Source organism: Amaranthus tricolor, chromosome 16, assembly GCF_026212465.1.
Source record: "Amaranthus tricolor cultivar Red isolate AtriRed21 chromosome 16, ASM2621246v1, whole genome shotgun sequence".
Classification (NCBI taxonomy): Eukaryota; Viridiplantae; Streptophyta; class Magnoliopsida; order Caryophyllales; family Amaranthaceae; genus Amaranthus; species Amaranthus tricolor.
The window spans coordinates 2,618,674-2,646,151 of NC_080062.1; the positions used below are offsets into that span (position 1 = coordinate 2,618,674).

The 27,478-nt window shown below is 28.0% G+C and overlaps 3 protein-coding genes and 1 long non-coding RNA gene across 4 annotated transcripts; 3 read left to right on the plus strand and 1 right to left on the minus strand.

Moving 5' to 3' along the window:
• On the minus strand, positions 1-2,510 carry LOC130802342 (uncharacterized). The gene is made up of 4 exons (XR_009039769.1): positions 2,398-2,510; positions 2,259-2,292; positions 292-399; positions 1-191 (listed from the first exon to the last, which is right to left on the minus strand). It is a non-coding gene; the product is annotated as an uncharacterized LOC130802342 (long non-coding RNA).
• Positions 2,511-7,454: 4,944 nt separating this feature from the next.
• On the plus strand, positions 7,455-11,068 carry LOC130802343 (protein trichome birefringence-like 19). The gene is made up of 2 exons (XM_057666313.1): positions 7,455-8,154; positions 10,029-11,068. The coding sequence occupies exons 1-2, from the start codon at positions 7,684-7,686 to the stop codon at positions 10,782-10,784; spliced, it is 1,227 nt and encodes a 408-aa protein (XP_057522296.1). The 5' UTR covers positions 7,455-7,683; the 3' UTR covers positions 10,785-11,068.
• A 3,334-nt stretch (positions 11,069-14,402) lies between these two features.
• Positions 14,403-19,294, plus strand: LOC130802344 (protein trichome birefringence-like 19). Its single transcript, XM_057666314.1, has 2 exons — positions 14,403-15,018; positions 18,209-19,294. Exons 1-2 carry the CDS (start codon positions 14,551-14,553, stop codon positions 18,971-18,973), a joined length of 1,233 nt encoding a protein of 410 aa, XP_057522297.1. The 5' UTR covers positions 14,403-14,550; the 3' UTR covers positions 18,974-19,294.
• Positions 19,295-21,300: 2,006 nt separating this feature from the next.
• On the plus strand, positions 21,301-26,781 carry LOC130802345 (protein trichome birefringence-like 19). Its single transcript, XM_057666316.1, has 2 exons — positions 21,301-21,842; positions 25,833-26,781. The coding sequence occupies exons 1-2, from the start codon at positions 21,348-21,350 to the stop codon at positions 26,583-26,585; spliced, it is 1,248 nt and encodes a 415-aa protein (XP_057522299.1). The 5' UTR covers positions 21,301-21,347; the 3' UTR covers positions 26,586-26,781.
• Positions 26,782-27,478: the final 697 nt, after the last annotated feature.

A 27,478-nucleotide genomic window follows, 5' to 3' on the forward strand; every position in this document is an offset into this window, starting at 1 on the left:
AATAATCTCTTTGTAAACTCTCGTCGAATATATAATAATATGTACATATACAAATTAAAGTCCTAAATCTAAACTAATTACATTATTTACCAAGAACAAAACTTAGCAAGATACGCGGCAATCTTGTCTTTCAATTGGCGCATTTCTCCATCTCTCAAAGGGCGTGTTTCCCTTGGAGTGTCGTATAAAACCTATAATATAATATTAAATTAAATGATAGAGAAACATTAGATTTTACCAATATATAGTAAATATATAATATTATAATTTAAGAACGTAACAAATACTTACGGCGTCAATGTTTTCGACTTCAACCTCCTTCACGGATTGTAAGATATCGTCCATGTATTTGAGAGCGTAGTAGCCGCAATCAACGGTATTATCAGCTTGTCGAAAGCACTAAGAGAAAATAGATGTTAGTGCCATAAAAACTTTAAAACCCATAAAATCGTAACTTAGCATGTAATTTCTAGCATATGACTATGATTTTCAATTCTAACCACTTCAACGCAATAATATATACCAAATAGTGTTGTGTGCCAAGTTTCGTGCAAAATAAACCAAGTTTGAGCTACTTTATGCGCGAAAGTGCCAAAAAAGCTTAAAACCCATAAAATCGCAGCTTAACACGTAATTCTAGCATATGACTATGATTTTCAATTCAAACCACTTCAACGTAATAATATATACCAAATAGTGTTGTGTGCCAAGTTTCGTGCAAAACAAACCAAGTTTGAGCTACTTTATGCGCGAAAGTGTCAAAAAAGCTTAAAAACCCATAAAATCGCAACTTAACACGTAATTTCTAACATATGACTATGATTTTCAATTCTAACTACTTCAACACAATAATATATACCAAATAGTGTTGTGTGCCAAGTTTCGTGCAAAACAAACCAAGTTTGAGCTACTTTATGCGCAAAAGTGCCAAAAAAACATAAAAATCCATAAAATCGCAACTTAGCACGTAATTTCTAGCATATGACTATGATTTTCAATTCTAACCACTTCAACAAGCGCTTTCAATACTCTTCCACTCCGGAGAATCAGATGCATGTGTGAGCAAGTGACCTTTCTTCACCCTATCTACATGCCACCTCAAATTTAACGCATCTTTCTTTATAGAAAACAAGTGCTTGAATCTAGGTATTATTGGAAGATACCACAATACCTTAGCCGGGGGCCCTTTAGCATCCCGAGCCCCTTTACGCTTGTAGCTCGATGAGCCACACCTAGGACACTCTTCTAAGTTCTTGTTTTCATTCCGATACAATACATAATCATTTGGACACGCATGAATCTTCTGGAACTCTAAGCCGAAAAGACACATGATCTTTTTGGCATAATATGTCGACTTTGGAAATTCATTTCCCTCAGGAAGCATCTCACCTAACGCTTTTAATAACATTGTGAAACTAGCGTCACTCCAATTGAATTTTGACTTAATGTTGAAAATTGTCAACACTGCTGTTAATTTGGTGAACTTTGTACATCCAGGGTACAAAGGCTTTTGAGAAGCCTCTGTCAACAAGTCAAAAACACGAGGACATTTTCCTAACTCATCCTCGACTCCCTCCATCATCTCATCAACACGATCCACATCCTCATCGACATTCTCTTCATCTGCCTCAACAACACTTTTCTATTTGTAAACTCCCTCCTCACTATGCCAAACCCAAACATGATATTGAGGCATAAACCCACGTCGAAGTATGTGCTCCCTAAGGATATCAACACTATCTACCTTTGATACATTGCCACAAGTGACACATGGGCAATAAAAACCAACTACCCCCGTCCTAACTTGATGTTCAACCGCAATAGTACAAAATTCTAATACGCCATCAATAAATTCTAACGATTCAATGCTTCCATACATCCAAGAACGATCTTTTGTCATCCTAATTAGTGTGATTAATTAATTCAAAACAAGATTAATAACAACTTTTAACATATATACTTAACGAACTCTAATTAACCACAAAATTAAGTAATAATCATTCATTTAACCCTAATTTACAATATTAATAATAAACCATCATAATCTATAAATTGTTCAAAAAATATGTATATTCTAATAAGAAGATTGTTTTAACCCAAGTAATAATAAATTTAACCATAAACAACCCTAATTAAATCTAATTTACAAATATAAAAAAATTATGATAAATTTAAAACTTAAAAACAACAACTACATATACATTGATAAATTATGATAAATTTAAACCTAATTTACATAATCAAAATGAAAATTATACCTTGAATTTTCGTGGGTTTTGGGTTGTGTATAACCTATACAATGAAAAAAAAAATAGTATAAAAAAGGTAAGCCCTAAAACACAATTAATGAAGTTTGAACAACAATGGGTTTGAGAACTACGCTTTAAAAAATTATACCTTGAAGAAGAGCAAGAAGTAAGCCCAAATTTCGTGGGTTTTTTGTGAGTTTAAAAAGAGCAACAACAATGTACGTACAGTCGTGCAGTTTTAAGCAGTAGATGATGAAGAAGAGCAAGAATGATGAAGAAGAGTGCGAGTATAACCAAAATTAGAAATATATGCTTAACTCAATAGGACAATTCAAACAAAAGATAATAGTACTAATTATTTGGGACAGAAAGAGTATATTTCTAACCACTTATTTTATTGTCTTATTATCTAAAAACAACTAGTTTAATATGTCCAAAATAAGAGATATAATTTTTTTTTTTTTTTTATTATGCTACTAAAAATAATATATTTTAAGGTGAAAATGTTACTTTTTAATAGAAGTAGCAAATTAAAAAAGACAAAGGGAGTAATAGCATCAAGTTGGTACAACATTTTTCAAATGTTGCATGTGAAGTGTTGGATTAAAGTTGTCCTTACAAACAACTTTTAGCTAGCCTCCATCCATAGTAATCGTCTTCTTATATATGTTTTGTTCATTAGCATGTCCAATGATCCATTTTCCAACCTATATATATCATAATTCATTCAAGAAATTGGTTGAGAATAATAGAACAAATTTGAACCATCATGGTTGATTTCAATGTATTGTAATAGAAAATAATTCTTTTAATGAATATTATTGAAATTAAGAAGTATTCATCCTAGCTTTTTAGTTTTAGCATTTGATTGAGTCGAAATTTTATTTTTTTATTACATATACGTACATTAAGAAAATAAAAGCTTTAAGTAAAAAATGAAATTCAGAACTTTTCTTCAAAAGTAATATTTATTTATTCTTCAATTAAAATAAAGCTCGATTTCGAGTCAAGCTCTATTAATTGTAAATGACCGTATTAAAAAGACTAATGTTTCATACTGCTCTGTCTTTAAAAGTTTGAGATGATATAGAGTAAAAGCTAGTAAAAATATCTTTAAGTAATGTTAAAAAAGACTAATATATATTTCCATCATTTTTTTATTATTAGAAGAATCCCTTGTTCTTCTTTGTGTTTTTCATTATTTTTTTTCACATATCTTAATGTAAACTTAAAAGTAAATAACTTTAATTTTAAGTATCTAAAAATTATAAAAATTTGATATTCAAAATATATACTACAATCGTTTTACTCCATAAAAGTAAAAATACTAAAATTTTAATCTCAACCATAAACATTTCCACGCTTATATAAAAGTATATGGGTAATTTAGTATACATCTATACACAAAATTTAATATCTCCACTAATTTCTAGTGAGACAATTAAGTTGCAAAAATATTAGAAGGAATTTCACTAACAAACCTTTTTAGGGCATTCATTAATGAGTATTTGAATTAATTTAAATAATCGACTAGAAAAACATTTTTATAGTATTATTGTCCTTTTTTTTTCATAATCTACTTGTTAAAATAAAATTGCATTTACCGATTAAAAATATATAATTTTTATTGTAACTTGATCCGACATTGTTATGGAGGAATGGAATTTTAGTAACACGAGAGACATGTTAAAAATTTAACAAGTTGGTAATAATCTAATAAAAGTAATTAACAACAAAAGGTCCTCAAGCTTCATTAATTACATTTTAGTTTTACTATTACGAAATTACGTCCTTATTTTTAAAAAGATTAAAATCAATTATATAAACAATATATCGATTCTAATTATCATCATTTACATTAATACCCAAAAGTTTTGTGTTTTAATTATTCTACAGTCCCTTAAAGATATACTCCCTCCGAACCAATTTAGATGTCCCATTTGCTTGGGCACGGTTATTAAGGATGGTGTGGGGTCCATTAAAAAGGGTAAGTAGTAAAGGGTAAGTAGTGAAGGGTAGTTGGGTAAGTAAGGTATATGGGGGTATATTCGTAATTACTTATGTGAACTAAGGATATTTAGGTAAAAAGAATTGACGAAAATAGAAATGGGACAATTAAAAAGACTTTACCAAATAAGAAAATGGAACTTGTAATTAGTTGGGAGGGTGTATTACTTAATTAATTATACATCTTATTTTATTAAGTTGCCCACTCAAAGATCCAATCTTCCAAAACTTTATGTGATTGGTATTATATCTATTAGTTGCCTTTTGTTTATTATGATTTTTTAAATTACTGTATAGATTAAGGGAAAAGGAGGTCTAGGTGAAAATTAGACACAAAACTTTTTATAGAAAATAATATTTAATTTCTAACCGAAATAAAATACAATTTCCTCTCAAAATCCATTAATTTAAATAACTAATTAAGTTTGCTATTATTTTTTATTAATTAATCCATTTGTTCCTTCAAAAGGTAAGTTCGAATCAATCAGTGGACGTTACATTATAAGGCCTACATATATAATTCACTAGTTTATATATTAGTTAATAATATTAATATAATTATTTGAAACAATTTATTGTCAATCTTGTCGTCATGTAGAGGTGAATATATAGTGTGATTTTTATTTTTATTTTATTTTATTTATTTATTGGGTTACATTTAGTATATACTAGAGAAAGAAATGACTAGGTGAGAATCAAATTTAATATCTTACTTGGTAAAAGCAGTATTTACTCTAATTGAAACAAAAACTAATTTTCTACAGGGTAATCTAAAAGAATATGATAATTTAGTTTTGAAGGCAATGTATATAAACATTTATAAAATTATTTTTTTATATATAGTCTTAAGAATACTTTTTGTTAACAATAAATAAGATTAAGTGTCTCTCTTTAAACATGCTTCTTTGCAAGGGACTTTAGGTTTAGGTGGAGTTTAGGTTTGGGTCTAATATTAAGCATGTAGTGGCATGGATGCTTCTTTACAAGAGACTTTAGGTTTGGATTAGCATATTATGCATTTAGTGACACATGTTACTATTGAATTGGCTAACAAATAGAATAAAAAATCACATTAAATTTTCAATCAAGTTAATATCACACACAGGCTCATTCTAATATTTTATATTAATATCTTAAATTCGCCCTTATTTTTTTAAAATTAAAAATACAATAGAAACAAACACCTTTCAACTCTCTTTCCCTTTGGATAAAACTCTCATTCTAATATTTTATACTAGTATCTAATTGATGTGCTTATTGTCGTTAGTCTATTTTATTTGAATCATCTTAATCTAACATTTATTAATGTTTAGTTTTCATATTTTTTGATTTTCATATTAACAATTAAAAATATATATTAGGTGGTGTAAAATAACAAATGACACAAAGTAAAAAAAAATATATCAACCAATAAAAATAAGCTTCTCATTTACCAAACATTTAAAAAAAATAAAATTTAATAGTCAAGTTAGTTGTGTAGTAGTGTGGCAAATATTTGGATTTAGGCTTTCCATTATCCAATTAATGATTAATGACAGACAATACTGTAATATCGCATAAATGTCGTCATGTCAACATTCCAATTATTGTCGGTGTTTTATTTTTCCCATTTTCTTCACTATTTTTGTGGGGATTATATAGATTTATAGTCTGCTTATCTTTTTTTTTTTTAATAATTTTTATAAAGTCATTTATTTGATTCTCAAATCTCAATTATATTATTGTGTTATTATGCATATGCTTTATTGACCATTATGAGCTGGATGATAATCTTTCACATCAAGTACAACTTTCAATTTACACTTAATTAAACAAGTTTTATTCAAATAGTTTTTATGTTTCATTATACTTCTACACTTTTTTATTTTAAATTACTTCATCCGTTACATATTATTTACACTAAATTAATTTTTACATTATTTACCATTTGATGATAATTTATATTATTCTGCTATTATACGAGATAAAAAACTTAGTCGTGTGGGATCTTGTCGCATATTTTCATAATATGAATTTTTTATAATTTTTAGTTATGTATAAATCTAGATATAAAAGATCCGAAAAACGTATTGAATTGCGCAAAAATTTATTTGGTGCAAGTATTATAAAACGGAAGATTTACTTGTTAAACTACTATTTTTGGCAAAAATTGATAATGTAAATGTCTACTTTTCCTGTACTTTTCTCTTTCGTCTTACCTCACTAAGTTTTTAATATATCTCTTTAGGGATTACAATAATCCTTTACTCCTTTTAATACAAAGATATTCATTTCTTATAAAAAAAGTTTTGCCAATAGATAGCTAATAAAACTTTTTTCTTTTTCAAAGAGTACCAAGTAACGTTTTTCTTCAGTTGACTGTCAAATATAACGGTTGACTGGTCAAAATCAAAAATTCTTCTTTCTCATTTTCAATTTCTTTTTCAATTTAATTTCAATTTTATAGATATATTCTTCGGTACACATTGAATATTCTTTAATTAATTCTCACTCATTAACTTTGGTTTTTATATAATTCAATACTCTGTCTATCACATTTATCAAATCATTATATTAATAATTGTATATCATTTTTGGTGTTTTATTTATTTTTAATACAATTTTAAATCATAAATAATCATTAAAATGCTCTTCTTAAATTTCATTTACAAACTCATTCTCTTCATAATCTAATATTCTATGATTATATGTTCTCAATGAACCAATTTTTATTTTTATTTCATGAGAAATAGTAAATTATCAAAACTTGACAAATCTCTTTTCAACTTACCAGGTCATATTCGAAAGAGAATAATAAAATTAGTTACATTCGTATTCTATTAATATTATAGATATATCACTATACATGACACTTTTATTGATAAAACTTCTCTATCTCCAATAATTTGAGTCCATCGAGTTAAGCAACATGCTCTACACTAGCAGTACTCTTCATTCGAATTATTAGGTCAATTTCGAGTTGAATATTTCGGTCAATTTGAAATCGGATCTTATATTCATATATTGGTTTTTCCATAATTATTTATCCTTTTTTATGTCACTTTAAATCGAATTCAATTATAAAATCAATTAAATATTAAATCATCAAATCTGTTTTGAACACTAATACCATAACTCTAAACTAAATTAACTCATTCAATAAAGTAAACTAAAGGGTTTTGGTAGTACTTCACTACATATGCTTCCAACTTCCATAATAAGTAATAACCTTTATTATTTTTCCATAGAAAAATCAAATTTCTGTTGATTTACAAATAAATTTGTCAACTTCAAACCACATATCCAATTTCAAATTGTGATTGTGAGCTTAAAACTCTAGCCACAAAACTAAAAATGGAGCTATGATACCATTTTATTTCATCAAACAAATTCAAATATCAAATATTTGAAAAAATACCTTTCTATTATTATCACTATCTCCTCATAAATGGAGAAAAACCTTACAAAAATCATTCAAAATTTTATTTTCAAGTCCAAAATTGCTCTACAAATATCACTTTCTTTAATTTTATTTACTGTAGTTACCCTACAATCATCAAAAAACCTTTCTTTCAAGAAACTCTACACTTCACTACATATTAGTGATCATATCAATGGAGCTCCATATTATTTTAGCCCAACAAAATGTGATATATTCTCGGGTGAATGGGTTCATGATTCAGATGCTCCATATTATACTGGTGAAACTTGTAGCTATATAGAAGAACATCAAAACTGCATGAAACATGGAAGACCCGATACTGAATTCATGAAATGGAGGTGGAAACCAAACGGGTGTGAGTTACCCGTATTCGACCCGCATCATTTTTTGGAGATTGTTAAAGATAAGTCTATGGCTTTTGTTGGTGATTCCGTGGCTAGAAATCATATGCAATCCTTGTTATGCCTTTTGTCTCGAGTAAGTTTTCTAATTATCTAATTTTAATTTATTTTTCAAAATCCAAATTACATTTTATAATATATATATATATATATATATATATATATATATATATATATATATATATATATATATATATATATATATAAAAGTTTAGGAAGTATTAAGACGGAATCTAAGCTCGAGTATGCGTCAGCTATGGTCGAATTATAGATTAAAAATCTATTAAAATTTTAATTGTGTAACATATAAAACCAATGAATTATAGATGAGTTGATTCAAAACGTGAGTATCTACATTTTATAACGTATCATACTAATATTTTAAACTTATCCCTTTAGTTATAATTATATAAATAGTGGATTTTATTAGACTTAGGAGGCGGAGAAAATGTGACAAATTCTTTGAAAGTCATGTGTTATTTTTAAACTATAGGAGTAATATTTTTCTAACAACTTTGTATCTTTAACACTTAACAATTAACATATATTAATTCATTTAATATTGAAATTCCTAATTTTTTAGGGTCCAATACAGTCGAATATGTTGAACATGCTCAAAAAGTATCATATTCCTCCAAAAACTTTCATATTTTTGAATCGTGAAGTGGAAGCTTATTTAAATTATTTATCATATATATTATCAAATTATTAACTTTATATAATTTTTAATTTTCAATATACCAAAACATAAATAATTTAAATAGCAAAAGAAACGATGAATAGTATTTTGGACTAAAGTCTCAACCACTGGTGAGTGATGATTCTTTAGCTCACAATTTTAGCATAGATAAGTGACAAGTCATTTCGCCACCTCACAATTTTATTTTATTGGATACTCAAATACATAATAAATAATTTCATCTAATTGACTAGTAATGTGTCAGACTTATATTAAATTAATTATACATAATATACCAATTATTTTATGAGACAATTTTAATATTATCATACGACAGTTTTAATATGAGTCGTGCTCCATTCATAAGTTGAAAATCTAATTAATACAAATTAAATATTAAATAAATTCTCTTTTTTAATATCGTTTAACCAAGAGAAGATTTCCATACAACTTCAAAATGTTGATTTGATTAAAATGAGACAAATTAATCATGAAAACAATACAACTTAACAAGTGGGAGTTGATTAATAATCTGTCATAATGCATTATTCTGTGGACAAATATGTTGGAATAATCTATATTGTTTTTTAGTTAAGAGAAAAATTCTTGTACGAAACCTGGTTTATAAGCTCGTATTATTTTTATTTGAAATTAAAATATAAAAAAATACTACGATACCTCGTGTATTCACATGCTATTAGCAATTTCGCATTTAGAAATGTTTAAAAAATTTATTTAGCTGAATTAATAAAGATTTACAATTTAAAAGTAATTATTTATAATTTTAAAACTAGTAATTAATTATAATCTTAAAATTAGTGATTAATCTATTGTGCTGATTTAATAAACATTTACAGTTTTAACGTGATCACTTATAAGTTTAAGTGATCACTTACAATCTTAAAGTGATTAATTAGAGAAGTGGGTTAGTTATATAAGCTCAATATTAGCTCAATATTAAGATAATCATATTTTCAAATTGATAAGAGTAATTTATATATAATTATCTTACTTTTACATCATTAATACTATGGCATTTTTAACTTAGGCCACTAACAACTAAATAAAATGAGTATAATTATATTGAATTAAAATATGATAAATAAATTTTTGTATAACACGGTTTCACTATGAGTCGCGCCTTATACAAAGGTTGAATAACCCAATTAATACAAATATTAACATATGAGCTTCTGTTTTAAATTCATCTCACCGAAAAACGGTCCTTCACAAAAATAACTCAAATTATATTATATGTTTGATTTTTGTAGGTAGAACAACCTTTGAATATATCTACACCAAGTGATTTATATATCAAGCGTTGGTATTATCAATCGTACAATTTCACACTTGCTATGTTTTGGAGTCCATTCTTGGTTAAAACCCAAGAAGATGATCCAAATGATACCTCCGGGAAGAAACTATTTGGGCTTTTTCTTGATGAGCCCAATTCGTTATGGGCTGATCGAATCGATGGGTTCGACTTTGTCGTCATGTCCGCGGGCCATTGGTTTCTTCGGCCCCTTATCTATTACGAGTCGGGCCAATTAGTGGGTTGTCGTCTTTGCGAAACCAAGAATGTGACAAACTATTCGTACTCCTTAGCATATAAAAACGCGTTTCGTACTGCTTTTCAAACAATTTTAGCAAGAGAAACTTTTCAAGGCAGAGTTTTTTTGAGAACATTTTCTCCGGATCATTTTGAAGGCGGACAATGGGACAATGGAGCGGATTGCATAAGGCAAAAGCCCATGAAGATTAATGATACGGATGCAAAATCGTATATATTAGAGATGAATATGGTTCAATTAGAAGTATTTAAAGAAGCTCAAACGTTGGCCCAAAAACGTGGGTTGAATTTTGGACTTTTGGATATAACTCGAATTATGTTGATGAGGCCGGACGGACATCCGAGTAAATATGGGAGGCCCCCACATTTGCCACATTGGAATGATTGTGTTCATTGGTGCTTACCCGGTGCTATTGATACTTGGAATGAAATTTTGCTTCAGGTGTTAAGAAAATGAAGCAAAAATTGTTCTGCTAAATACAGATTTTTGTATGAGATGATCTCAATGTAAAACGCGCTTTATACATGTGTTAAATAGCCCAACTAATACAAATTATTAATATATAATCTCCTTATTTTAAAGCCATCTCACAAAAACGGCCTCTCATGAAAATATCTTGTTACTAAATTACTGGTTAGGTTCAAATGTATGTATATTGTGATTCTTTTATTGCAAAAAAGTTTGTAAATGTATAGAAAGGATTCAATTTGATATAAAAAAAATCCAATATGGTGTGTTTTATTTAACTTAGTCAATCTATTCAATTTATAGAAGAATGTACTCAATTATATTAAGAGGTCGCTTGGATTGAAAGTAAATATTTAAGGAGATAAAAAAAGTTAAAATAATATGACAAAGATAACTAGAAATACAAATAAAGTTATTGAAATGATTCTGATAGAGGTAAAATGAGAGTTAATTAAAAATATATATATAGAAAAGGAGGTTGATCTCTCTCATTTGGAGGTAAAGAATTTTCTCACCCTCTTCTAGGATAAATCTATACATCAAAATCAGGGAATTAATTGTTATCTTCTCTATTTTTCATTACCTTCTAATTAATTTTTTCACCTCTCTAACAATCAAATTCCTTTATCATCTATGTAACTAACTTTATTTTCGTAGTTTTATTTTTATTTCCTATCTAATTAATTTATAAATTTTCCATGAAAATTGAAGAAAATGGATAAAATTAGTTAATTAAATTATAGTAAAATTTACTTCTAAAAATCTCACTTTTTAAAAAATCTAAAATTTTATTTAAACAAAAAAAAAAATCTGACTTTATATTTTTTTTTTCGAAGTATTAATTTAACTTAATAAAAATCATAAAAATTTGGTCAAAGCTCATCACGAATTTCTAGTTTGTCAATCACGTTTAACAAAAAATACTAACTTGATCAGACATAGCGATTGTGGAATGTCGTGCGACACGATCACCAGAAATCTTATGAAATTTGCCTGTAATTTTTTGTTCATCTGATTAAATAATTATTACATGTGTTTTTAAATTGTTAATATGTTTCCTCAGAACACGTAAACAGTAGTAGTAACAATCTCAAAGAGAACTAGACAACTATCAAATGAACAAGTTACTTGAGTATTACAGATTCTCTTTTAGGACAATTTTATTGTAAAACAATTTTAAATTAGATTAAATAGAGCAAATAAATTAATTATTAAAAATTCTCAAATGAGACGGTCCCACAATGAGACCATCTCTATTAGATTGATCCAGTGTATATAATGTGATCACTTATAAACTTAAAATAATAACATAGGGAAATTGACTAATTCATGAGATCGTCTCATACAAAACTTTAAGTTAAAACATTCATTCAAGAATTATAAAAAAAAAAAAAAAAAAGATTATGGACATTGGACAACCCAAATAAGGAGGAAAATAAGTTATTTACTTATAAATATAAGTAATTTACTTAATTCTTCGGTTTATATAGTGGTATACAATGTGAAACAACTCTCAATTGGAAAACAATAAACATTTTAACTCTCGAATTTACTGATATGTGATAAATAATAGACACTTCTAACTAGTATTATTTTTTTTTCATCAAAAACGATGCTAAGCTAACAAGTGGAAACCCTTGTTCTTTCAAAACCAAACAAACCTATAATGAAAATAAGTTACTTGAACTACAAAATTTCTTTTAAGTACATTTGCATGGTATTGTTGAAAAGTCTTAAATATTTGACAAGTTACCAAGCCTTGTTAAAATATTTTGCAATGAGGAACAACTAAGCATAAATTTTTCTGGGTTTAATTTGATCTTAAATAACTTTAAAAATCAAATCTTATATCAGTTAAAGAGTAAATATTACTTTTTATGAAAATGTTTTGAGTTCAATTTTCATCTAATCATTCCTTTTTTCTTAGCCTACCTTATAATAAAAAAACTTTAATATGATTTTTGATAAATTATAGTTTTTGATAAAAAAAAAATTTAAAAGATAGTTTTAACAATTTTTCTGATAAGTAATACTTCCTCCACACCAATATAAATGTCTCATTTCTTTTTTTGGCAAAACCATATCATTTGTCCCATTTCTATTTTTGTCCATTTTTTTTACCTAAATATTCTTAGTTCACACAAGTAATTACGAATATACCCCCATATACCTTACTTACCCAACTACCCTTCACTACTTACCCTTCACTATTTATCCAACTACCACCTTTTCAATGGAACCCACACCACTCTTAATATTCGTGCTCAAGCAAATGGGATATTTATATTGGTGTGGAGGGAGTAATATAATTTAAACTAGCATCATTTAAACAAAAAAATTTACAATATAAGAGGCAAAACTTTATTACTTAGGCCAAACATATCTTGTTGGTGGGAATATTATTGTCGGTGGGATTATTGAGCAACTTTTAAAATAATTGATTAACTTTTTTGATCATTGTGATTTGTGAGTTGGAAATGTGAGTCATTACTTATATCACTTAGTATCAAAATACTCCCTTCAATTCAGCACTAACGTCCCAACATTATTTTATACACTCTATTTAATGCACATATTCAATTTTTAATATCTCTAATTGTGTATTATTAAAAATTATGAAAAGTTAATATGAATAATCCTTGCATTGAGACGAATCAAACAAGATCCCACATGATTATGTTTTAACTTGTAAATTAATAATAAAATACAAATTAAGAATAAGAGATGAATAGTGTTCAAAAAGCAAATAGGACGTTAGTGCTAAATTTAAGGGAGTAGTAAATATGGAGTATATTAGAATTCACACAAAAATTTATAAATAATAATAGATTATAGTAAAATGTTTAACTAATTATGCTTATTTTTTATTTATATAAAATTACATATGATACTTAGTATCAAAGCTCAATCCTAAATACTAGAATTAAAGATAAAAGGGAAATTTTTAACTATTAGCGACTCTTAATTTTCAATCTTTATGATTTTAAATAAAAAATTAAAAACTAAAAAATTAAAAACGAAATTCCATTTCAAGCAAAAACATTTTACTATTAAAGCGACTCATAACTTTCAATTTTCAATTTTTATGATTTTTAATAAAAAAAATAAAAATAATAAAAAAAAATAAAAAAAAAACTGAAGAAATTAAAAATGAAAATTTTTAATAATTTTTGGTAACGTGGATTGTTTTGTTTGCACATTGTTTTCTTATCCAAAATGATTGGAGCACATTATTACACAAGCTTCCTGAAGTTGTTCATTCGGGTCATCGGGTTGATTGAGCTTCATTTTAATTTGTTATATTGATTTTTCATCTATTTTTCTACAAAGGTTATATTTCTTTTTTGAATATCGTCCACAAATTTATTAACCCTTGATCTTAACCACTTATTTTTTTTGTTCTACTTATTTTTTGTCTTATTTTCTTCTCTAATTTTCTTTTTCTGTTAAATTTTACCTAAAATACAATTGATACATTTTAAGAGCAAAAAAAAGAATATTATTTAAATTCAACCCTATGCATGACCTCCATTTTAACTTTCAACAAGTTTTGTATAAAACTTTTCTCCCATAAAACAAATCCATATAAGTAAAACTGTCCAATAAAAATAATTTCACCATCTAAACACCATCAATAAAAAATATAGTTTGATTTTTAGAGGAGGAATAATAATTTGGATACTCTTTTTTTTATGTGGAGTACTACTTGTAAACTTTATACCTCTCTTTCTCCCTACATATCTCCCTCAAAACAATGGAAAAATACTTGCCCAATATTATCCAAAATCTTAATTTCAAGTCTAAATTAGCTCTACAAATATCAATTATTCCACTAATTTTATTTATTCTAATTACATTACAATCATCCAATAACCTTTCATTCAAGAGATTATATTCATCATTACACACTAATCATCATGATAATGTGTCAAAAACAAGCTCAAAAAAATGTGATATATTCATGGGTGAATGGGTTCAAAATATGGATGCTCCATATTACACAAATGATACTTGTGAGACTATCCATGAATACCAAAATTGTATGAAACATGGAAGACCCGATACTGAATTTATGAAATGGAGGTGGAAACCATATGGGTGTGAATTACCCGTTTTTAATTCGACCCGTTTTTTGGAAATGGTTCGGGGCAAGTCTATGGCTTTTGTGGGTGATTCTCTTGCTAGAAATCATATGCAATCTTTGGTTTGCCTCTTATCCCAAGTAAGTATTTAATCTTTCTTACTTTATCACTTTACTTTTCTGTTTTTTCGTTTTAGAATATTTGAGTGTATACGAGACTTTTATAATAAATTTTTGAATGATATATAGAAAATATATTTTCATGTTAAATGTTTTAGATTCGTTCAACGAATAGCTTTTTATTATATATTTTCGGAATTTTTTATAATATATTATTAAAATGTATTGAAGAAATTCGAAATTTGACCGCACTCTCCTCTATGGGTATGAGCTACCGTTTTTCTTCCCTCCCCAAACCCTGACCATAATTTCTTATAAGCGGGATATATTGAGTATGATGATGATAATGATATTGAAGTTCGAAATTCGCATTGAAAAGTGTATGCAAATAAAAGGTAAAAGAGGAAGTAATTTTTGGCCAAATACCCGAATTAATACAGTTATTTACTATTTTCCTATAATAATATCAACTGTTTGTCGAGAACGATACTAGCTTTTGTTTGTAGTAGTTTATTTGACAAAAAAGGTAAATTAGTAGTTAAATAAAAGTTGGTAATTCAAGAAATTTAGCAAAAAATTGTATTATTTAGTATTTACCATAAATTAATGGTTAAATGAAAGGTAAACTAATGGTTATTTGACAAAAAGTAAATTAATAGTTAAATGAAAGTTGATATTTTTGGAAAATTAGCAAAAAGTTGTATTATATATAATAATTTTTCTTAAATTTTTGGGTGTTAACCTGAAGAACTTCAATTTTTAGGTGTTAAATTGAAGAACTTATTATGAATAATTAGATCTTTTATTTTTAAATGTGTATCGGTGTCACATAATTTACTAAAGTATTGCAAATCACAAATCTACAAGTGAATTATATAGTAGTTGATTTTAGACAATTTTTGAGCCATTTTAACAGAATTGCTAATGTTCTAAGTTAATTGGCTAGGGTGTGATGTTACATTGTTATGTTACATTGATCTGTACTTAGAAGTGAAATGGTTTTTACAAACAATCTTCTATTTCTTGTTTTTTTTTTACCAATAATGTTATTGTTAATTAAGGAAAAATATTATTATTTGTAGAAAATTATTAGAAAGAAGGAGCAGAAATAAAGTTAATTTAATCAAGCGAAAATATGATTTTTAAAAAAATGTTGAAAAAGATTGTTCTTGATACAAAACATGTAAAATAAAAAAATATAATAATTGTAGCCCCTCCTTCAATTTCATGTTGAAAAGCAAACACATTATTTGTGATTAGTGATTATTGAGGAATTGATAACCTTGAGAAATCAAACAACGTTAATATATAATACCTCTAATTATGCTTAATTAAAATTTATCAAAAGCTCATATTAATAGAGTACAAATTAGGAGAAATCAAATAAGATATTATATGATTATATTTTATTTATAAATTAAAAATAAAATATAAATTAAGGCATATTAATGGGCAATAACAAAATTACAAATGAAGCTATAATTGTGAGACAGAGAGAACCTCATTTAATATACTATTGAAATGATTTTAAATTTACGCCTTCAATCATTAAAGATTACTATCGAAAGTGACATTTTTGTCACAATATATTACTTTTAACAAATTCAAAAAATTATAAGAATAATATTTTCAGCTAGTACTTCCTTTGTTCCATTATACTTACAATTAACAGTAATATATATATATATATATATATATATATATATATATATATATATATATATATATATATATATATATATATATATATGTATATCTCGCTGCAGCTAATATTGTCCAATACTTCTACACTCCAAATATATTGCAATAAATATCAATTTTAATGAGTGATGGTTGGGCAATTGGCATTTATACCGTGCATCTTGTTTCAATATTGGTCTAGTTAATATGATAGCAACACCTTTAGGTCATAATATTTCACATTGTTCGGTGTAAAAGGTAATTAATTAATTTATCATAATATGAATGCATTTAAGGTAATTGTAGATAAACTTGCGTATAGATATGAAAGTTCATTAATGTAAAAAAACACATCAATGAGTAAAAATATCTACATCTTCTAACTTTTATTCATTCCATTTCCTCCTTATCTCTCTAAATTTTAACACACATTAAATATTTTATTTTTATTTCAGAAATTTCATACTAAATTTTGTCGGTACATACATTGCTATTTTAAAGCCTTTGGCGAGAGGCAAACTCATTGAAACCATAGAGAATTTGAATAATGGGTCAAAGGTTATGGGATAGTATGATACTTAATACTCCCTCCTATTCATCTTAGGACTCTCATTTGACTTTTCACAGATTTTAAAAATAATCAAAAGTGAGACCCTAAGAGTAGGAAAGAGAGTGGTATTATGAGTTTTTTAATTTAAGGAGGAAAATTAGTATGGATAATGGAGGGTATAATTGAAAATAAGATAAAGTTACTAAGGGTATAAAAGTCAAAAACCCATACCAAAAATAAAAATGAGACAATTAAGGTGACTTGACCATAAAAGGAAATGGGACACATAAGCTGAATAGGAAGGTCTATGTTGCTTCAATGACTATAGATTTATGGATGGTTACTTGGTTAGGTTTGTTAAATGATTGTTGGTTGAAACTGTTATCTAAAGCTAGATGTTTTTTGATCAGTCAAAAAGATTGGTTTATAAACTAACTATTTAAGCCAGTTGATATATTTGGTTAAAATTAATTGTGAACTAGTGGTTGTTTATTAGATGAAGCCAGTAAAAACTACTCGAGTAGTGTCCATCTATTAAGTAAAGCCCATAAAAAGCTGCTCATAGTAGCTTTTTGTTTTTGGCATATACCAACTTTTAACCAACGTAAAAGTTATCTATCAAATACTATTTGTTTTAGCTTTTTGACCAATATAAAAGACAAAATCTAAAAGTTGAGCAAACTTGATGGGGAAAATCAAGGCATTTCGTGAAAAAATCAAGAAAAAAGAGGGTAGTGGAAAAAATAAAGTAAAATTCTTAGATAAGACTATTTGTATTAAACTGGCCCAATGTAGATTTATTGTCTTAAGATGATTAATTACAAATTTTAAAGTAGATTCTTTTTATAGTGTTAAAGTAGTTACTTATAATGTTAAAGTGATCACCTAGAAAAATTGGCTAATTACATAGACTGACCTTACAGTGAAAAAGTTTCATAGAAGACCAGCCGATTTTAAGTTATTATCATATTTATTTTGCAGGTAGAACGCCCCTTGGATAACTCCACAACTCAAGATGAAAATTTCAAACGTTGGTATTACCCATCTTACAATTTTACACTGGCTATGATATGGAGCCCATTCCTAGTTAAAGCCCAAGAAAATGACCCAAATGGAAAACCCGGAAAGATTACTTTTGCTGGGCTTTACCTTGATGAGGTTGATGAAACTTGGGCGGCCCAAATTGATGGGCTTGACCATCTCATTATATCCGCCGGCCATTGGTTTTTCCGACTTCTAATATTATATGAAAAACGACATATTATGGGTTGTCGCTATTGTTGGACAACAAATATTACTGAACAATCCGTCTCTTATGGTTACCGAAACGCGTTTAAAACTGCGTTTCGGGCCATATTAGAGAGGGAGAATTTCAAAGGTAAAGTGTATTTGAGGACCTTTTCTCCACCTCACTATGAAGGTGGAGATTGGTATAATGGAGGGTATTGCTTAAGAAAAAAGCCCTATAAAAGCAATGAAATCAATTTTGAGGGACAAAATTTGGAGATGTACAAGGCTCAATTAGAAGTGTTTGAGGAGGCCCAAATTTTGGCCCAAAAACGTGGGCTGAAATTTGGGCTCATGAATATTACCCAAACTATGTTGACGAGGCCCGATGGGCATCCTAGTAAATATGGGCATTGGGAAAATGTGAATGGGACAAGGCCCAATGATTGTATCCATTGGTGCTTACCTGGGCCCATTGATAGTTGGAATGATATTTTGCTTGAGATGTTAAAGGAGTGAATAGAATGGGTTTTGATTAAGCAAATGATGATGACTTACTCTCCCAGACCTTCTCTCGATAAGACGACCTTAAAACAAGAAATCTATGTGCTAATACTTGTATCATTTATTCAAGCAATATGTATAGAGCATTTCACGATTATACCATCTCACACAAGAATTTGTGAATGAGGATTTTTGTAAGTTTGTAAATCTCATTTAAGAATTTGTATATGATGAGACAGTTTCATACAATACTTACTGTAATCATAAAGTATGATGAGGTTAGCAATTGATTTATGTAATAACCGTATTTTTTGGCAATTAAGAGGAATATATGAACTCTAAAAAACCTTTTACAACCTAGGCTATAAAAGAAAAAAAACACTTCCCAAAACACAAAACGAAAGCAGCTACAAAGTCAACCAAGCAACAACTAGCCAACAAACAAAGCAACACAAAATAACAAAAAAAAAAGTAACTAGCCACACTATACAATAACGCTAGCTTTCCTTTCCTCGTAAGTTTAAAAGCAACAAAAAATGACATTGTTAGCAACTTGACAAGGCAATAAATAATAACCATTTTTGTTTGTTACAAAATAAATAAAAGTGAAAATGAACAATTGTTTTTTACAAAGAAAAGTTTTTTTAGTTGAACAAATAAACTAATTTATGTGTGTTAAAAAAATGATTTTTAGCTATTTTAACATTTGAATTATTTTAAAAAATATTTAAAGAAATTTAAAAAAAACATCGAGAAAATGAAATTTTATCTGATTTGGTGATCAAGTGCTACTTTTTTTAAAAGCTTTGGATTCGATTCACTCCTAGTTTTTAATCTTTACCTCAACCTATCTTATATAAGTTATAATAAACAAAAAGTTACACATTTATATTTGATATATTTTTATAATAGATTGTCTTTCAGTCAAACCATTTCAAACAAAAAATTTATATTCTCATAATGTATAGTATTAAATAATCCATTTAACCTATATATATTAAGATCTTCTCATATAAGGATTTAAATTTGTTTTAATGTATGATTGAAAATTTTGCAAGGCCAAATTAAAAAATTTTATCGCGAGAATAGAATGCGGAAGTAGATTGACGGGGCATGTGGCCTTGCTTAGCTCGAAGCATCCTAAGATTAGGAAACGGACAAACGGTGAAGCACACAAAATTCCACATCCTCACGTTTACTGCACGTGGTCTTTTCTTCTCCTGTAATGAACAGATTGAACACAGTATACATAACTCGCCACGTGTCAAACATAGGATTTACATACAGACAGTTACACATATGACGTCTGTTAACTGTCTCATTATAATTGTAATATACATTTAATATTTAAATCTTAGATACTGTGTTAAGAAAATAGAGTAGTTTTTTTTTTTTTTTTTATAATTTTTTACTCCTCTATTTTTTTTGGTTGGGAAAACAATTTATAAAAGTATGAATAATGATTTTAAGTTGAAAAATTAATTTTTAAATCAAAATAAAAATTGCTAAATATTTTTTATTAGTTTTTGATTTTCTAACCCAATTTGTCTCTAATAAATAGTCCATAACTTTTGACTAAAATATTAGTTTGATGGCTATGATAGGAACATCAATTAAAAAATATTTACTAGTCAAAACACAAAACAATCATTTACCAAATTGATCTATAAAACCATAATATATTCAGGTTTGTTTACCATTTTATATTTTATTTTGGTCATATTAATTTGGTTCATTTCTATATTTATAGACAAAATAATACTCGTGCACAACTTAAATAATTTATTCTCAAACATCTATAAAAATTAAGAAAAATAAGTTTTTAGAATAATTTATTATTCTATCATGTTAAATTCATTGATTGATGTAAAATCACAGTTTTCAAAAATGATTAAATATATTAGATTTTTGTATTAAATGAATGTATTAATTTAATTTTGTATTATATAAAGTTAACGACATCATCATAATTTCAATAAAAATGTGATACTTATTTATATTTATTTGTTAATTATTGTTATAAGTCAAATTTATGATGCAAACCGGCGAGTAAACGTAGGAAGAACTTTTTTAGAAGATCAATTTTGAGTCGGAATACTTCTTTGACCGCATCTTTCTTTATAGGTATAAGTTGTCGTCTTCATTCCTTTCCTAGACCCTGCTCATAATCCCTATGAGTAGGATACACTGGATTTATGACGATGATTCTTTCATCTACAAATTAAATCTCTATATCTTTATTTAATTTAGACATATTTTTTTAAACCATTTTGCAAGCTAAAGTCAATATTCCACTTGACTTTACATAACTTATTCTTTGTAATATATATATTTATACATATTACTATTTCCATTCCTAGCTCTTTTCTTCTACTCCCTCATATCCCCCATGGAAACACACAAAACCAAATCCCAATATCCTAACCTCAACAAAAAACTTGTCCTACAAATAACACTTCCACTAACCCTATTTACCTTAATTACCCTACAATTAGCCAAAAATATTTCCATTAAAACAACTTCAAACCCAATAATTTCAAATTTATACATACATAATCAACATAATTATAATTATGAAGATCCATTTATTACAAGTTCAAGTAGTTCAAAATGTGATCTTTTCAATGGTGAATGGATCCCAAATATGGATGCTCCATATTACACAAATGAGACTTGTTGGGTGATCCAAGAACACCAAAATTGTATGAAGTATGGAAGACCCGATACTGAATTTATGAAGTGGAAATGGAAACCCGATGGATGTGAATTACCCGTTTTTGACCCGTTTAAGTTTTTGGAGATTGTTAAGGATAAGACTTTGGCTTTTGTTGGTGATTCTGTTGCTAGGAATCATATGCAATCCTTGATTTGCCTTTTGTCTCGGGTAAATATTTAGTCCCTTTTTTTGTTATGAATTAAAATTGCGTACTTTAGCTAGTTTTATTGGTAAAGTCTCGAATTAACCTTAAAAACAACAAAGTATATAATATACATTAGGTTTTAATTATAATGAGATATAAACCGATTTCTTAATATGATATTAAATGTATAATTTACGAGTTAAAATATTATATGTATATTCATCTTTCTGGTCATAATTTTATATGGTCGAAATATACTGGGTATGATTTTTCTCATATATATATATATATATATATAGATATTAACAATTATAGGTCTAAAAGGTATTTTATGTTGCATTCATATTTAATTAAACTATTTATTTGTGATTTAACTTATAATTTTGTATATTTACTAGTTTAATCGATAAAGATTTAGCAAGATTAATTCCTAAAAGTTGGTTTGAGGTTCTTTGCATATGTTCAATGTTATTACTATGTTTAGAAGATTGTAATAAAGTATATAGCTGATAATATTATTATATTTTAGGTTATGAATTTTTTATTAGGTTGATTTCTTGATATATGGAATTAATAAATAAATGTTGTTAAATAAAAAGTTAATGTGACAAAAAATTATAAATATAAATTTTATTTAATATACAGTTTTTGATCTCTTTATAAGAGTTGAAGAGTTTGAACATATGTTAGTTTTATTTGATTATGTTAATTTGATGATCATGCTCGAGAAATCTTGAAAAATATCGTGAATTGAGTCTTACTCCAATCAAATAAGTATTATTTTTATATATAATTCTCATCTAAACTTTATAAGTCTAAATTATAATTAAAAAAAGTATTTCTTGGAAAATACTTTAAATCAGTGAGGAATACACGGCTAAATTTGTCACCGACAGGTTTTTCTTCTAAATTTAAGTGAAGTAGGAATGATTAGATTAGCTCATCAACTTTGAATAATTGAGACCATTATTATATTATCATTTTAAAAATTTAAGGTCTAGGGTAAAAATTATCTTTTTGATAGTCCTTTCACTTTATTTACATTTCATTTTTACACAATTTTCAAATTTAACTCAAATTTTAATATTTATAAATATATTTTAAACAAAATATAAAAACTATATGTTAAAACTATAAATATTAAAAAAATTTCATATAAATATATTTTAACTTTAAATAAATATATAATCATTTTTAAATTTATCTCCTTATAAAGAATATTCCAAACGTAACACACAGTCGAATTTCTAATTAAGGTGAATAATTATCATCATTATTATTATCATATCTAGTGTATTCCAACTATAAGAACTATAACAAAAATCAGAAAAAACACAGTAGTAAATTAAGGGGAGTAAAAATAGCGAAAAATATCAAAGTGTAGTGTGATTAGTGTCACTTCAAAATGAGTAGGAAACCATTGCCGACACAATTTTAATTAACTTGATTAGATTAATAAATACCTCCCTGATTTAGTTATAGCAGTATAATGTGTGGTAGACATAGTACTATATGTTGTGGACCTTGTGACTAGTGCACATTGGTAAAGTAAATGGCTGTTTATAATAGAAAATTTGTAAAAAATATTCTCAAAAATATTCTTGATTAACTTAAAATACCCTCAACTATTATTTAATTTTGTATATCCTTAAGTATTGATATACTTAACTTTATATACTCTTAATTATTGATAATTGATTCAAAATACTCAAAAAACAACCAGTTGAAAATAATGCGTATAGTGTTCAAGGTTAAGTATTTCCATACTTGGGGCATTGGGGATATATAGAGTTAAATAACGTTGTGGAGTATTTTAAGTCAATTAATAATAATTGGAAGTATTTTTTACAAATTTTCCTTTATAATATGATTCTATGGTATACTCCTCATCTTTTTAAATTTGCACCTTAAACATGTAATAATTTTTTAAGTTTTAAGGTGCAAACTCAAAGAGATAATGAGGGTATGCTTTTTAGCTTTAGCAGTGGTCATAAATCAAGTTTGAATTAGGTCCAGCAGAATCAAATTTAGATTTAAATTCAAATTCTAATCTATTTATTTTGTGTAATTTAAATATGATTCTAATTTTAAAGGGTATGAAAATTCAAGATTAAAAACTTGTCGGGTCTAATAGGTACTAACTGAGTCTTAACCTAATTTTTGATACATCATCGATTGTACATTTTATGGTCTATTTAGTCTAAAATCAGTTCAAATAAAATACTATAAAATAGGTCTAAGATAAGTCTAAAATTGATTGCGGATTGAGTTGTGTGGCAAGTCTATGGCGGCCTAGAGTAGGTCTGGATCTAGAGTGAATTTAGAGCAGACATGTGTCTAAATCTAAATTAAAGTCGAGTTTAAACCCGATCCAACATAGTCTTAGATTCATAACCATCTCTAGTCCAAACTTAAATAAGATTGTACTTTAATTTCATTATTTTAAATGAAATCTTATTAAGCAGGTCTAACTTTTAAGTACAGTGTTTGTTAGATAGATAGACATATTTGAAATTGTGAAATACAAACAATGAAGATAACCCATATTTTAGACCCTAAATTCTCTTAAATTGGTAGGTGTAGATCTAGTATGATAAAAATAGCAGAATTTTAATTAGATTCAACCCAAACTGGATCCATAACTGTAAAGGATACCATTTTTTACAAATTAGCTTTTGATAATTGTTATAACCAAAATTTTATTTTTATTTACAAATTATTATTTGAAACAGTCTCACAAATACATGCACTTTATACATAGGGTTAAATAGTCTATATGAAGTACATATTATAAGAGTATAAACCTCTATTTTGAGCTTGTCTCACAAATAGTGAAAGAGGCACTCCCTTACAAGAATAGCGCTTTTTTACTTGTTACAAGCTAGGCTGAGAAAGAAAATAATATTTGTTAAAACTGAGATAAAATTTTATTTCACAAAATCATTTTTTTATATTTTAGGATAAGCTGTGTAAAGAAAGGATCAAATGAGATTTGAGATTAAATATTACATTGAAGAAAGTGTCAGTTTTAACCATACAAGTGGAAGAATGTAGGGAGTGGTTGGAGCGTCCCAGACTCACAGCTAAGATAATAAATAGGCGCTCATGGTTGGTTTTGTTGTCCAACACATGTTTATTCGAGCTATCAGATTGATTTCGGGTCATGTATTTCATAGCAAGTTAACATCATATCCACATTAGTTTTTACATCATTATAAATCAATTTTTAAAGTCAAATCATTATCGATTTGATTATATAAGATCAAATCAATGTCGATTCGATTATATAAGGTCAGATCAATGTCGAGTCTAATTTCAAAACACCCTTCTACAATTCCATATTTCCTCCTAAAATTTCGCTGCACTGACATTAGCGCTCAACATTCCTGTTGGCTGTTAAACATGGAGTATTAAATTTGTATGAACATCCCACTGTCTAATACCGATAATCAAACAAGTCGTTACGCATATTCATTTAAGCTCTTTGACCATTTGAAATTGTCACACTTTTTATTTTAGTCTTTATTTTTACTTTTACTACAATTTTCTTTTATAAAAATCTCCGTACCACTTTCTTTAATTCTCATCTGTACAGTTTCTTTCTTTTTTCAATATCACTCACACAATTTGAATTCCCCACACATCTATAATCTTTGTGCAAAGTTTGTCATAGCAATATCAAAGAGATTAAGGGCGTACATATCTTGCATGTCGATTCGAGTTATTTTCGTGAAACCAACCAGCAGTCGACAACTAATAACTAATCGCTAAATAACCTCTTGCATGTTATTGTGCAAAGAGATCATAAATTCTTGTATGAGACTGTCTCATCGTGAAACGTGTCTCATACTTGGGTTAAATAACCCAATAATAGAAACTTTTAGCGCACCTTTTGTATGGACTTGTCTCACGGTGAGACGGTCTCATACAAGAAGGGCTAGGAGAGATTTACACTATATACTTCCTGTGTTCCATTATACTTGCAACTAGTAGTAAGGAGTCTAAATTTGCAGGTGGAACACCCTTCTGATATATCCAACACAACAGATGATAATTTCAAGCGTTGGTACTTCCAATCTTACAACTTCACACTAGTCATATTTTGGAGTCCATATCTTGTAAAAACAATAGACAATGACCCAAATGGAAGAACTGGGAAGACTTTTTGGGGTCTTCATCTAGACCAACCTAATCAAGTTTGGATCAATGAAATTGACAACTTTCAGTATGTGATCATATCTGCCGGACAATGGTTCTTCCGACCTCTTATATACTACCAAAATAACCGGTTCATGGGTTGTCGATATTGCGAGATCGACAACCTTACTGAATACTCTCTGACATTTGGGTACCGGAATGCGTTTAGGACCGTCTTTCGGGCCCTTTTGGAAAGACAAAATTTCAAGGGGAAAGTGTACTTAAGGACATTTGTTCCTGCTCATTTTGAAGGGGGTGAGTGGGACAGTGGTGGGGATTGTTTGAAGAACAGGCCCTACAAGAGTAATGAGGTTCATTTGGAAGGGGAAACTTTGAATTTGTATGCAGCCCAAATGGAGGAGTTTAAGGAGGCCCAAGCATTGGCCCGACAACGCGGGCTTAGTTTTCAAGTTCTTGATATGACCCAGATTATGTTGATGAGGCCCGACGGGCACCCGAGTACTTACGGGCGTCCGGCCAATCTAACTTGGCCAAGTGATTGTGTCCATTGGTGCTTACCTGGGCCTATTGATGCTTGGAGTGATTTTTTGCTTGAGATGATGAACTGAATGGAACAGGCTTTAGACAAAATGACTAATCTGCTTTTTTAGTCCAAAAGTTTTGGTAATTGTTAAAAACCAGTTTTTCAGTGACTAATTTATTGTATTCAAATTCAAACAAATACTATTAGTATTTTAAATACACAAATTCTCGTGTGAGACGGTCCCACCATGAGACGTTCCTCATACATAGATTGAATAGCACAACTAATACAATTATTAGCATATGCGCTTCTTGTTTTGAGGTCGTCTTATAGAGCTACAATATCAATATAATATTGACTATACAAATCAGGCATTTTACTACATATACATAGTATGTTAGCCTTCCGTTATGGGTATGGGTTGCCGCCTTCTTTCCCTCCCCAAACCCTGATCATAGTTTTCTACAAGCGGGATACACTTGCTAGGTGATGACGACGACGACATAGTATGCTAGCATTTTCTTATATGCATATAGTTATGTTGAATAAAACTCCTCACTAATAAATCAATTAAGTTTACAGTTAAGGTGACAGGAATGCATCTTAAGCACCAAGTCCCATTTCACAATTTGATCAACCTAACAAATCCAATATCAAACATTAGAATTAATGATCACTTTAATAGACTAAATGTACATGGGTCATCCCAATAGAGATAGCCTCACTACAAAACCGTCTCATTTAAAAATTTGCATCTATTAACTTAGAAATTTTTTTTTAAATTAATATGAATGTTGCCTTCTTGAGAGTAGTTAATGATGCTGGAGAATGCTAGTCAGTAGAAGAGTGACTCCAAAATGGTTGTATGGTTGAACATTATAGGACTGTTAACCTCAAATGTAGTTAGAGGCCGAATGTCGGTAAACTTAGCCGCACAAATATCATGTTCATAGCAAAATTACTAGACCTCAAGTTCCT

What these genes read in the sequence shown, in the direction of transcription:
- LOC130802343 (XM_057666313.1), top strand. Translation starts at nt 7,684, where the DNA reads ATGGAGAAAAACCTTACAAAAATCATTCAAAATTTTATTTTCAAGTCC. An exon ending in TGTTATGCCTTTTGTCTCGA is followed by an intron (nt 8,155 to 10,028) that starts GTAAGTTTTCTA and finishes TGATTTTTGTAG; the next exon opens with GTAGAACAACCTTTGAATAT.
- LOC130802344 (XM_057666314.1), top strand. Translation starts at nt 14,551, where the DNA reads ATGGAAAAATACTTGCCCAATATTATCCAAAATCTTAATTTCAAGTCT. An exon ending in TGGTTTGCCTCTTATCCCAA is followed by an intron (nt 15,019 to 18,208) that starts GTAAGTATTTAA and finishes TTTATTTTGCAG; the next exon opens with GTAGAACGCCCCTTGGATAA.
- LOC130802345 (XM_057666316.1), top strand. Translation starts at nt 21,348, where the DNA reads ATGGAAACACACAAAACCAAATCCCAATATCCTAACCTCAACAAAAAA. An exon ending in TGATTTGCCTTTTGTCTCGG is followed by an intron (nt 21,843 to 25,832) that starts GTAAATATTTAG and finishes CTAAATTTGCAG; the next exon opens with GTGGAACACCCTTCTGATAT.